The 13,785-nt window shown below is 43.3% G+C and overlaps 1 protein-coding gene and 1 pseudogene across 1 annotated transcript in view; one reads left to right on the forward strand and one right to left on the reverse strand.

The window, feature by feature from the left end:
* GIPC2 (GIPC PDZ domain containing family member 2) overlaps positions 1-10,867 on the reverse strand; it is a 90,267-nt gene extending 79,400 nt beyond the window's left edge. The window contains exon 1 of the mRNA XM_009248726.4: positions 10,517-10,867. Within this exon, the coding sequence (XP_009247001.2) occupies positions 10,517-10,756 (240 nt within the window). The 5' untranslated portion in view covers positions 10,757-10,867. The remainder of the gene's footprint in view (positions 1-10,516) is intronic.
* On the forward strand, positions 10,865-13,493 carry LOC100438918 (omega-amidase NIT2-like; annotated as a pseudogene).
* The last annotated feature ends 292 nt before the right edge of the window (positions 13,494-13,785 follow it).

Consider the following 13,785-nt stretch of genomic DNA (forward strand, 5'->3'; position numbering starts at 1 on the left):
GAAGTCCGAATTATGGTGTTTAGGAAAGCACACAAATGAAAAAACTATATAATGGGATTCATTACCATGAAAGTCAGGATAGTGGTTACTCTTGGGTGCAAGTGGGAAGGGGCACATGGAAGGTTCTCAGGTGGCTGATAAAGTCTATCTCCTGACATAGGTGTGGTTACAAAGGTGTTCAATTTATCCATTAATTTACACATTTGTTTTATGTGCTTTTCTCTACTTGTGTTATATTTAATAAAAATTTTGTTAATGAAGGAAGAAAAGAAATGTTGGCAAATGTTGACAATCGTCGAAGCTGGGCACATGGAGTTAATTACACTATTTCCTTGATTTTGCATGTATTTAAAATTTCTGTAATAATTTTTTTTTTTTTTTTTTTTTTTTTTTTGAGACAGGGCTTTTGTCGCCCAGGCTGGAGTACACTGGTACAATCTCAGCTCACTGCAACCTCCACCTCCCAGACTCAAGCCATACTCCCACCTCAGCCTCCCGAGTAGCTGGGACTACAGGCTCACACCACCATTCCCAGCTAATTTGTTTGTATTTTTTGTGGAGATGGGGTTTCACCATGTTGCCCAGGTGGTCAAGAACTCCTGAGCTCAAGTGATCCTCCTGCCTCAGCCTCCCAAACTTCTGGGATTACAGGCGTGAGCCACCATGCCCAGCCATAAGTTTTACTGCATACTAACTGCCAGTCTTTGCCCAGAGTGGCTCTCAATCTTATGGAAGAGACAGACATTAAAGCAACGATGACCACTAAGTCTGATAAGAGTTATGGAAGTTTAGAGGATAGGCACAGAACCCAGTCCTGAGGTAGTGGGCAGGCTTTAGGTAATGACCTGCAAGTCCTGCAGCACAAGTAGGAGTTAACAGGGAAAGAGTAGGGGAGAGATTTCCAGATAAAGAGAACAATGCATAAAGGTCATAGAGAACGGAAAATAGTTTCATTTTCTAAACAGGCCATGGAAGGTGTCTGCCATTTACGTTCCCCTAAATCAAGATGTCTCAGAATATCTGCCATGTGCATAGCTCTCTCCTGCAGAACTCCTTATCCACTGCTCACCTACCTCTGTACCACATGACCCTGTAGGCTGGACCAGAGACGAACCTGACCCACAGGCCCAAGGGTCCTGTCCCACCTGTGCTGTACCCTGACACAACAAAGACTCTTTCTTAGGAAGTTTAATAAGACACACAGGCAGAGCACAGAAAGCAGAGAGGTAAAGAAACATAAAGACACAGTGGGGTGAGGTAATAATGGGAGGAGCAAAGTCAAGAGGATGAGAAGAAAGAATCAGTCAAAAGTAGAATAAGCAGGGAGAGAGAGAGGCTGAGATGGAAGGTTAAGGACAACCAGACTTGCTCTCAGTTCTCCACAGTATAGAGCTACTGCTTTAACCTGAACAGAATGAGCAACATTCCAACTGTCCTTGGAACCTGACTGTGCAGCTGCAGAAGCTGTCCTAAGCTTCCTTACCTCCCTATACATTTTAATAATATAAATATTTATATGGACTGAACATGTGTGTGTCCCCAAGCCTAATCCCCCACCTCCTACCAGATGATGCTATTTGGAGGTGGGGTCTTTGGGAGGTGACTGGGTCATGAGGGTCGAGCCTTCAGGAATAGGATTAGTGCCTGTATAGAAGAGGCCCTAGAGAGAGCTCCCTTTCCCCTTCTGTTACATGAGGATGCAACAAGATGGCTGTCTATGAACCAGGAAGTGGGCTCCCACAAGATACCACATTGCCAGCACATCAATCTAGGACTTCTCAGTCAATAAATTTTTGTTGTTTATAGGCAACTCAGTTTATGATAGTCTGTTACAGCAGCCAGACAGACATATACATACATACAAATTGCCCAAGATAACCTGCAAGAGCCTTCCACTCCACTCAGGGTAGCTGGGTTGGTGATTGCAGGCGAGAGAATGTGAAGGGGCTGGCTATTAACCTACAGGTAGCCAGGGTTTGAAGAGGAGTCCACCCCTGCCCAAGGGTGTAAACTTTATTTTAGGGTTGTTCAGATATCTTCTTCAGGGTACTTCTAGCACAACAGCAGTCTTACCCATTTCATACCCTCCTGACAGCAATGAGGTCTATAAGGCAGCTGGTTGGATCCTCCTCCCACTTCTCAAAATGAGTCATGTTTTTCTTGCCTGAATTTTTCATATAAAAATGAGGCTGGTGCTCAGGAGGGGATATCAAGCCTACATAATGACTGTGATATATTTATAACTTCTCAGATGGTATGATGTAAATCCAGAAAATACCATTATATTCCATTTAGACTGAATATTATTTAGAAAGAAAATATAGAGAATGAATGGTTGAGTGTGCTTCTACTTTGTAAAACATGTGTCAGGGATCCTTGCTTCTTCCAAAAAAGATCTGAGTTATTCTCATTGCCTACAGAATAAAATCCATACAACTTCAAGGACATTTGTAGTCTTACTACTATCTATATCCTCAGCTTCCTCTCCTACTATATCCATTATCTACTTTTATTTAGTAAACTTTTAAGGAGCAGCTAAACCATCTAGCTAACCATCTAAGAACAAGATTTAAAAAGGAAAAAAGTCCCAGCCCTCAGGAAGAAATAAGAGGAGTAACTAAATTCAATCTTATGTGCAAACGCTATGTTAAAAATCATGCAATAGCGGGTATCCAGATTTGTGGATTCACAGGGTAGCCTTCTTGGAGGAAATTACAGGACTAGAAAAGTGAGTAGGAGTTACTGGAACAAAGAACAGCATGAGAAAAAGCACAATGGAATGAAATAGTTAAATATTGTTGAATGTAAAGGGGATTATTAAGAAATGAGACTGGAACAGTGGGCATAGGAGAGGACTCAAGAGGCAGACAGGAATACGAGACATTGTTTGGCTGGTAGTAATTGGTTTGTAAGTAATGAGGAGCCCTTGCAGGTTTTTGTTTGTTTAGACAGTCTTGCTCTGTTGCCCAGGCTGGAGTGTAGCAGCATAATCATAGCTCACTGCAGCCTCAAACTCCGGCTTGAGTGATCCTCCCACCTCAGCCTCCTGAATAGCTGGGACTACAGGTGCGTACCACCACCTCTGGCTAATTTTTTTTTTTTTCTTTTTTAGAGGCAGGGTATCACTATGCTGCCCAGGCTGTTCTCAATCAAACTCCTGGCTTCAAGGATTCTCCCTTCTCAGCCTTCCAAAGTGCTAAGATTAGACTGGTATGATTATAGCATTAAAATACTAAAAGAGGATGAGTGGAGTCAGGGAAACCAAATTCAGGCTGCCTCTTTAGAATCTGCATTGTAATAACCCAAGAGTGACAAGTGACAACTGTCAGTACCTTCCAGGCAAAGACCACGAGGAATTCTCACCTGCAGTTTATTGCTCCTTGTGAGGAGGGTGACAGTACTCTATGGGAAATCCTGGGGGTTTCAGAAAGACACATTAGGAAGGATTTGGGCTTGTGTTAGGTGATTTGGGAGAGGGTCCAAAGCATGGGTTTGTTCTGGATAGGGTGCTGTCAGGAAGTGGGTGCAATTCTATGACCAGGAATCTTAGTAAACCTATCTGTAAGGTAGGAGAAATTACCACAGTCAGAGCGGTCTTATCTGCTGTTGACGTTCTGTGCAATTGTTTATGTGCAACAGAATGCCAAGGCCTTCCTGCAAGTGCCAAGGCCCCTACCAGATGTCAGGGACTGCTTCTCACACTTTTTCTACTCAATTTTGACGGGCTTACTTCATATTCCTCAGACCTCAATAGTAATATTCACGCCCAATTCCCAATTCTTTCATTTTTTGTAGATTTTTGTAACTTGTTTTTCCAGGGCAGGGGGTGCTATATGCAAATCAGTAAAACCCTATTTTGCTCTATTCGTCCCAGTTTCCCATTTGTGAACCAGAAAGATAACAGTTCCACTTGCCAGTTATTTGCACTGCTGGGAAATGATAAAGTCTGCAGAACATTTCATGTCTTCTAGAAGTACCACATAAATACAGAATATTGACTTTCAAAAGAGCTCAGTGCTAGTGTCAGCAAGTTGAGAAAAGGAAGTAGCTTCTGGGAAGCCTTAGGAAGCAGCTCCTCATATGCTGTAACTCATTTAGGAAGTGCCTTTGCTTGCAAACAGAGCCTCAAATTTCATAGTTTCTAAGATGGATATATTAATTAGCTTGACTGTAACAATTATTTCACTATTTATATCAAAACATCATGTTGTATACCTTAAATATATACATTTATTTTCAAAAAATTTTAAAGATATGAGTGATGTTCCTCACTACCCCCACCTAAAGGCTAGTCTCTTTCCTCATAGCAGAACATAAAAAAAATTAACACCTACATAAGATATTAGTATTGTAACCAATACTAAAGCTTTATGCTAAAGACAGTAGGTTTTAACTACTGAATTGGTGAGGATCCTTTTATTCAACAAATATTTTTTAAACTCCAACTATAATATGCTTCAGGCACAGTCTAGGCCCTTGAGGGCCACATCAGCAAACAAAGACAAAAATCCTTGCCTTTGTGGAGCTTCTATTGGGGCAAGGGGGCAGACCATAAACAAAATAAGTTAAATATACATAGGATAGTATGCTATGGAGAAAAATTAAGCAGAGAAGAGAACAGGGAGTGTTGTACCTAGAGATGATCAGTGCTAGCCTCACCAAGAAGATGACATTTGAACAGACTTAAGGAAGGGCATTCTGTAGGAAGAGGTTCTGGCGGGGGCAAAAACCAATGCAAAAGTCTTAAGGCTCCAGCATTCAAGGAGACCAGTCTGGCTGGAGCAGAAGGAACAATGATTCTGAAGAGGTAACAGAGCCTGTAGCCCATCGTAGTATTTTGGTTTGTTCCAAGTGAGAGGGGAAGCCATGAAAGGTTTAGAGCAGAAAATGACATACAAATTGTATCTCAGAGACAGCAACTTTTGAAGAGTTTTGCTATAAAGGAGAAATGAGGTGGTAATATAGGGGATGGGAACAGGTGTCAAAAGAAGGTTGGTCTGTTTAAGAGAAATAACAGCATGCTTGTGAGGATAAAATCTCACCTTAAAAATCACAATTCTAGGCCAGGTGCGGTGGCTCATGCCTGTAATCCTAGCACTTTGGGAGGCCGAGACAGGCAGATCACCTGAGGTCAGGAGTTCGAGACAGGCCTGGCCAACATGGCAAAACCCCATCTCTACTAAAAATACAAAAATTAGCTGGGCATGGTGGCATGCACCTGTAGTCCCAGCTATTCAGGAGGCTGAGGCAGAAGAATCACTTGAACCCGGGAGGCAGAGGTTGCAGTGAGCCGAGATCACACCACTGCACTCCAGCCTGGCGACAGAGTGAGACTCCATTTCAAAAAAAAAAAAAAAGAATCACACTTCTTGCCTTTTCTGCTTTTCAAGTACTCTGCTTTCTTTGACTGCTTTATGTATGGGGAGAGAATAAGTCACTGAATTACTCATTTATTATTCAGTGAACTATTTGGTATCTAATATCACACACAAACTAATCTAAACAAGTAAAAGAAAGTAATTTCTGAATTCTGCAGAGAAACTGCATCTGAATTTCCAGTTTCTGGACATGTAAAATTTCTAACTGCAAAACTTATCTTTTTTTTGTTAATAATATTTCTTTGTTATTCTTTTAATGTCCAAGGATCAATAATAATGACATCATTTTTTTTTTACATTTTACAAAATGAATTTATTGAGCAAAGTGGAGTTAACTTTTTTTAATTATACATCTTTTCTTAAGTTTTCACATTCATTATTTTTTCCTACAATCTTTCTGCATAATAGAGAATTAGGAAAATACATCATGGTAAAAACTACTTGCCAAACAATTACAGTAGTCAAATATTCAAAATGCCCCTTCAACAAAATTTATGACCATAGCTCGAGAGTTTCATGTAACCTGGATATTTTAAAAGATGGTATGTATTGGCCGGGCACGGTGGCTCACGCCTGTAATCCCAGCACTTTGGGAGGCTGAGGTGGGCGGATCACGAGGTCAGGAGATCGAGACAATCCTGGCTAAGATGATGAAACCCTGCCTCTACTAAAAATACAAAAAATTAGCTGGGCATGGTGGCAGGCACCTGTAGTCCCAGCTACTTGGGAGGTTGAGGCAGGAGAATGGCATGAACCCAGGAGGTGGAGCTTGTAGTGAGCTGAGATAGCACCACTGCACTCCAGCCTGGGTGACAGAGCGAGACTCTGTCTCAAAAAAAAAAAAAAAAGATGGTATGTATTAAACTTTCTCAAGAAGAGTCTTTGCATTTATGTAGGAGTTAACTGTTCTTCAGATGAGATTAATTTACAGGGTTTTTTTTCTTTTTACTGAATTGTTCATTTAATTGTTTTGAAATAAGGCAGCAGATATGAGGGATTTTTACATAACTGGCCATCTGTCTCAACTTAATAACAAAACTGATTCATAGGCTTCATTAGCTTATTCCTTCAGGGACCACAAAACACTAGCTGAAGTCCACAACTGTCAGTCTCACATCAACATATTTTTGAGGCAATAAATATTTTTGTGGCTAAGTCTGAAGCTTTTATTGAAAAAAAAAAAATTTGTTTACAAAAGACGTTTTTCCAGGTTTGTGTTTAGAATTTGAATGCAGCTACCAAGAATCTCACAGCTGCTATGTAATAGACTTGGAACCGGCCAGGTGCAGTAGCTCACGTCTGTAATCCCAGCTCACTTTGGGAGGCCGAGGTGGGCAGATCACCTGAGGTCAGGAGTTTGAGACCAGCCTGGCTAACACGGTAAACCCCATCTCTACAAAAACACAAAAATTATCCAGGCATGATGGCGCGTGCCTGTAATCCCAACTATTCAGGAGGCTGAGGCAGGAGAATCACTTGAACCCAGGAGGCGGAGGTTGCAGTGAGCCACGATCACGCTATTGCACTTCAACCTGGGCGACAGAGCTAGACTCCGTCTCAAAAAAAAAAAAAAAAAAAAAAGAGGTTTTTCTGAGTTCGTATTTGGAATTTGAATGCAGCTACCAAGAATCTCACAGCTGCTATGTAATAGACTTAGAACCACGAAACCAGAATTCAAATCCTGGCTCAGCCACATACCAGCCTATTTAACTTCTCAGAGTCTCACTTCACTCAACTGTAAAATGAAAAGATTCTGGTGAGGATGGAGTGAACACACTGTAGGCTTACAGGCCTAGCACAGCTGTGGGCACATTATGGGCCCTGATTATCTGCTCCACTTGACATCAAGTCTTTTCCCTTTCTCCTCAATAAAGAGTGGCTAGCTCTTCATGTAGTGCTATTTATATCCTTACAGCCACCACTCCAGAAAAAAGGCAGGACTTCTGAGTTAACTATCTATTCAATCCTATTAAGGGGGGCAAATGTTTTTGTCCCCACTGACATCTCAAAAGTTATTTACATCACAGGGCTGGGCATGGTGGTTCACGCACTTTGGGAGGCCGAGGTGGGCAGATCACCTGAGGTCAGGATATCAATTCAAGACCAGCCTGGCCAACATGGTGAAACCCCATCTCTACTAAAAACACAAAATTAGCCAGGCATGGTGGTGCGTAATCCCAGCTATTAGGCAGGCTGAGGCAGGAGAATCACTTGAACCCAGGAGGTGGAGGTTGCAGTCAGCCAAGATCGTGCCACTGCACTCCAGCCTGGGCGACAGAACAAGACTCCATCTCAAAAAACAAAAACCAACGAAAAAAAAAGTTGTTAACTTCATTATTGCTGAGGTAATTGTTTGCTGGGGAAATGGGCTACGAAAATGGAATCTCCTTGGTATGCATTTCACTTTAGTAAGTTACTTCTGTTTCAGAGTGAACCACTGAAATATTATGCGTACTATGCTATGATGACCAATACTTTATTCTGCATATAATTAACTTTTTCTAATCCAGATGGAAAACTTGCATTAATGTTGGTTATATGCATAAACATGGTAAAACTGGGGTTTTACCCATATACCCGGGTTATAAAATGTTATAAACTTTGATATAACACATGAAAACAACTCGTGTATATTATCTTGGAAACTGACCTTGCAAGTCAGTGCACTGAAAATGTTGAACATGGCTACCAAGCTATTGCTGAGACTTTGGAAAACTTGGGAAACAATATAGCTTCATGGGAGGAAAAAAAAAAAAGATGGGCACAATGGCTCCGTGTCTGTGCTATTCAAGAGACTGAGGTAGGAGGATCACTTGAGAGTAGGAGTTTCAAACCACCCTGAGCAACACAGAAAAACCACATCTCTAAAAAAAAATTGTTTTAATTAGCCAGATGTGGTGGCACATGCCTGTAGTCCCAGCTACTTGGGAGGTTGAAGCAGGAGGACTGCTTGAGCCTAGGAGTTTGAAGCTGTAGTGAGCTATAATCGCACCACTGCACTCCGGCCTGGGCAACAGAGTGAGACCCCACCTCATTAAAAAAAAAAAAAAGAAAAGAAAAACAGAAAACAAAAAAAAGAATACACTGAATTCAAATTCAGGCTCTGCCACTTGCTATGTGTAATTCTGGAAAAATTCTGAACCTCAAAGTCTGTTTCCTCTCTGTGAAGTGGGGATATTAATAATAATACTTACTTCTTAGGGATTAAGTAGATTGAATAAAATCATGTACCTTGAGCTCAGAATAATGTCATATATAATGATGAGGAGAAGTGTTAATGCAAAATACACATGCTCCTCTACTTACCAAGGTGTTATGTCCCAATAAATCCATTGTGAGTCAAAAATATCATAAGTCAAAAACGCATTTAATACCCCAATAAACCCATAAAGTGGAAAAATCTTAAGTCCAGGAAGTTACATCCTAATAAATCCATGGCGAAGTCAAAAATCTTAAGTCTAACTATCATAAACCCAGGACTATCTGTAACTAAAACTGAAGTCCCTGGTTACAGCAAAGACATTTAAAGTTGTCAGTTAAGCATGCTAACAAGCTCACTAGCTTAGGAATCAGAAGATCCAAGTTTAAATTACAGCCAAGTTTTTTTTTTGCTAGGTATGTGACCTTGGCTAAGGGCCAATCACTTTGTACTTCAGTCCTTCATTTAACTGTTAGGTATTAATAATATTAGTTACCATGTATTAAGCCCTGACCATAAACTATGCAATTTGATACATTTACATATGGACTCCACTCTTCACAATACTCTTCAAGACAAATATTCTAATCTTTATTTTATAGATGGCTAAAACTGAGAGAAGTTAAACTCATTCAAGTCCACACAGCTAGTAAAGGGTAGAACCTGTCTCCATGTCCAAGTTATCGTATTTAACCTGCCACCTGCCTCCCCTAGAGATCAAAGTGTCCTGTGAAAGTGTTTTTTGGAAAAAAAAAAAAAAATCCTATATAAATGTAAAGTGTTATTAGTATCCTATATCAATACAAATAATTCACAGATGGGTTTGCGATCTGCCCTTTAGTGCCTGGGAACTTCGAAAGAACAAAGGGTTACACTTTAAGCTCTCTTTCGTCTCCTCTTGGAATTTGGCCTTGACCTCAATTTCCCTTGAACAGATCTGATAAACAACTAATTAAAGAACTCCAGGTGCCGCTGTATGCCTCAAAGACAGCTCTCTGCACTCCTCGGAGTCCAGGGCAACAAAATTGTATGCTTTTCCTAGAAATGCGGACAAAATATTTTGTTGAGCTAACTTATCACACCTACCTTTGCAGTTCACTTGGGTTAGCACAAATAAAGTGTTCACATAAACGTTCACATAAACTAGTGCTTTAGGTCATGCCTGTGTCAAACTTAGTTCCAGGCCCCCATGCAATCTAATTAAAGCAAATTTCAGTCCCTTTTTAAGGATATGATGTAAAAGAGCTGATCTTCCTCATGAAAATTTTGTTAACTAGTCCCACGTGATTATGTATGAATCTCCAGGTTATCCACTCTTGGAATAACAGCCCAGCTTTTTAAGCTTCTTGGATATACCACCAAAGGGTTTCTGGTGTTGATGTTAGAAATGACAGATTGGGGGAAGTGGGCCTCCTTTTGGTATTACCTGGAAAGCTCTTCAATTTTTCCCCCCACTTAATCTGGGTATCACCTGGAAGGCACTTCAATTTTTTTTTCCCATTAATCTAGGGAGATGACCTGCGTGACTCTCACGCCTGCGGAGGAAACAGGAGAGTAAAGTCCAGATGAAGTGGAGGGTATTAATCTGCCCCGCCAGATCTTGAGTCTGGGAAGGTGCTCACGCCTTGAACGGCCGGCGGAATCCGGGACATCTGAAGCAAACACATTTGCAAGCGGAAGAAAGGTTGCCTCCCCCAACACGCTTCCCAAAGGCCAGATCTCGGAGCAAGGGGGAATGTGACTTTCTCCGGTCTTGCCAAGTTAAATTTTCCCTTCCAGGGAAGGCACACTCACTTCCCCCCGGGACGCCCCCGGCGGACTCAACACGGCATCGGATTTCGCGCTCCGGCAAACGCCGCTCAACCCTCCTGGGCCCACCGAAGTACGCGCGGCGCAGCGCGGCGGAGAGGCGGGAGAGCCCCAGCACCTGGCGCCTTACCTCCGACGGCGAGATTTCAAACGCTCCCGCGATCTGGGCGTAGAGCTCCTGGATGCTGGAGAAGCCCTCCACTCGGCCCGTGGCGCTACCGTGCGCCAGCTGCGCGTGGAAGACCAGCCTGCGTGCGGGAGCCCGGGACGCTGAGAGGCTCCCGCCGCCCGCGCCCGTCGGCTCGCCCTCCACCAGCCCGGCGGTCTCCTTGGACTTGGCCTTCTTCTTCCCCCGCAGCCTCAGGGGCATCTTGCAGGGCCGAGGGCGCGGGCCCACCTGCGCTGCCGTCCGCCGCCTCCTCCCCGCGGCGCCTCGGACTTTGCGCCCCGGGCCCCGCGCAGGTAAAAGCAGCCTCCAATGGCAGCCGCGCTTCCGCCTGGCTGCGTCGGGTCAGGGCCCAGACCTCCACCCCTGGACCGGAGCAGCCGCCCGCCCGCCCAGCCTCCCCCCGGATGGATCTGGAGAGAAAGAAAGTTACGTAGTCCTTCATCCTATCACCAGGTTTATCCCTACTCCTTGTAAAAAATGGCTTTATTTACGTGAAGGCCTGAGGATGCCGACGCTACAGAACAATACGCCTTAGAAGGCAAACACGCTGGCCCTTCTGTGCTTTTCATAAATCTGTAGTAGGCACCCACGCACGATTTGGCCACAGGCCTTCGAGTCCGTACGTCTGGGCTTTGGGGGATAGGGATTTAAGTAGGAGTCAATCTTCGTCTGCATTTTCTGCGTCTTACACTCTGCAGGGCAGAATTGGAAGAGAAAGTCACATAACCTTGAGCTTGGTGCTACGTTGAATTCATAAACACCCTCAGCCGGGTCCTCGGCACCTCTGAGTTTCCCTTTTGCCTATTTCCTGGGCCGGTTCCTCTCCCAACATTCAGCACGCCTCCAAAGTCATTTGCCCCAGCTCTGCCCTTCTTAGTCTCTACAGAGGACCTTGCCTCATACATACAGTACCAAGAAAATTGAGGCCATTCGGTGTGAAGTGTGAGTTCCCTCAATTCCCTACCTCGCGTTTATTGCATTGTTTTCAAGTCCAGTCCCCTCCAACTACGTTTTTTACAACAAAGCAAAACAGTCTTGAATTATTAGCCACGAAATTTCCTCACTTCTTCTTTGCTCTTAGAAGCACTGTGATCAGACTTTGCCCCCACACTCTACTGAAATTTCACTTACTATGCAATTTCAGTGGAGTGAAATCACTATCATATCTTAATTACCAAATACAAGTAATTCTTTTAGGTTTTTATCTTACTTGATCTGCGTTGCCCGTTTCATTCTTCTTAAATTTTGTCCTCTTTTGGCTTCCTTACCTCTCCTCTCCCCGTCCCCCACCCTGCTCCTTGCTAACTGCTAGTCTCCAGGAGTTGCATTCACCGACAGTTTTTCCTCGACAAACTTCCCTTCTTACTTAGCTTTGTATGTTCTTCCTGTGTGGTCACATCAACATTCTCGGTTTCACAGACGTTGTTGTCTACCAAATGTCTCCAACTCCAGCTTATTCTACCAGAAAGGGAATGTACTGGAGGAAACTCAAATTGAGACTGAACAAAACTGACCTCATCATTTCTCCTGCATCTATCTTTTCTTTTTTTTACTCCTGATTTCAGTTAATAGGATCACCAAGCACTCCCAGACCAGACATTGCGGAGTCATCGTATCAGGATTTTTCCTCTTCCCTCACCTCTCACATCAATTCAGTCCTGAAAAATCCATGTTTCTCAACTTAAGTTTAGCAGATGTACTGGGGGAGGAGAGTTTTAAGAATTCTTTAGGAGGCCGGCGCGGTGGCTCACGCCTGTAATCCCAGCACTTTGGGAGGTGGAGGCGGGCGGATCACCTGAGGTCAGGAGTTTGAGATTAGCCTGGCCAACATGGTGAAACCCGTCTCTACTGAAAATACAAAAATTACCCGGGCATGGTGGCGTATGCCGGTAGTCCCAGCTACTCGGGAGGCTGAGGAAGGAGAATCGCTTGAACCCGGGAGGCGGAGGTTGCAGTGAGCCGAGATTGTGCCACTGCACTCCAGCCTGGGCAACAGAGCGAGACTCAAAAAAAAAAAAAAAAAGCTTTAGGACAACTTTAACATTTTTCTTTTATGTTTCTGTGACTTAGAAAAGTAATACAGGGACACCTGCACTCAGCCTGTGCTGCTGCTGTTGCTTCCCAGGAGAGCCAGGGCAACTTTCCACTTGGCCCTCATCCAGCTTCAAGTTTCTTCATCGAATCAGATAACAACACTCGAGCTTGTAGCCTTGTCTGGGAGACAGCAGCACAAGGAGCCAAAATGGTTTCTTTGTTGGAATGCTTTAATTCTTCATATGGCACAAAATATTTTCCTGAATATGCGGCGAAAATTCCTGGTAAATCCACACAGAAGCTTTCTGAAGTAGCAAAGGAATACAGCCTCACTAGAGGTTCCATCCCTGAAGAGGATGCTGGGAAATTAGATAACATAACACTTGTGCTGTGTTTGCACCTCATGGAGCTTTAATAGTAAAGCACAGAAAGGTCCATCTGCTTGATACTGGTGTTGCTGGAAAAATGACGTTTCAAGAATCCACAATGTTGAGTCCAGGCAATAGTTTCTCCACATTTGATACTCCTTACTGCAGAATGAGTCCGGGCATCTGCCATGACATTGGTTTGCAGAGCTTGCACAAATCTACACACGGAGAGGCTGCCAGCTGTTGGTTTATCCAGGGGCTTTCAGTTTGACCACTGGACCAGCCCACTGGGAATTGCTTCAGGCTGTTGATAATCAGGTGTATGTGGCCACATTCTCCTGCCTGAGATGACAAAGCCTCCTATGTTGCCTGGGGACATAGCACTGTAGTGAACCTTTGCTGCTGGGGCTCTCAAGGAAGAAACAATCATGTATTCAGACATAGACCTGAAGAACCTGGCTGAAATCCGTCAGTAGATCCCCATTTTTAAACAGAAGCAATCAGACCTCTGTGCAGTGGAGACGAAAAAGCTCTAAAGTTTATGTTTCCAAGGTGTCACAAAACAAGAAGATATGATTCTGCAACATAATCAACTCCCTATTCTTTAATGAAGATCCTTTTTTTAAATTTCACCCTTTTCCTTCCCAAGGAGCTCTCTATTAAGATGATAAATCCTCAGCAAGCTGATATTTTCCACACCACAATAAGTAGTTAAAAAGGAGCCTGGAGCCGAAGAGCTGGCTCTGAAGTTCCTTCTGTATTTAAGTTGCCTCAGAGCAGTTTGTGAAAGTAACTGATCTTGGTATGCTGGTGATTGACTCACCTAAT

This window comes from Pongo abelii, chromosome 1 (genome assembly GCF_028885655.2).
Source record: "Pongo abelii isolate AG06213 chromosome 1, NHGRI_mPonAbe1-v2.0_pri, whole genome shotgun sequence".
Classification (NCBI taxonomy): domain Eukaryota; kingdom Metazoa; phylum Chordata; class Mammalia; order Primates; family Hominidae; genus Pongo; species Pongo abelii.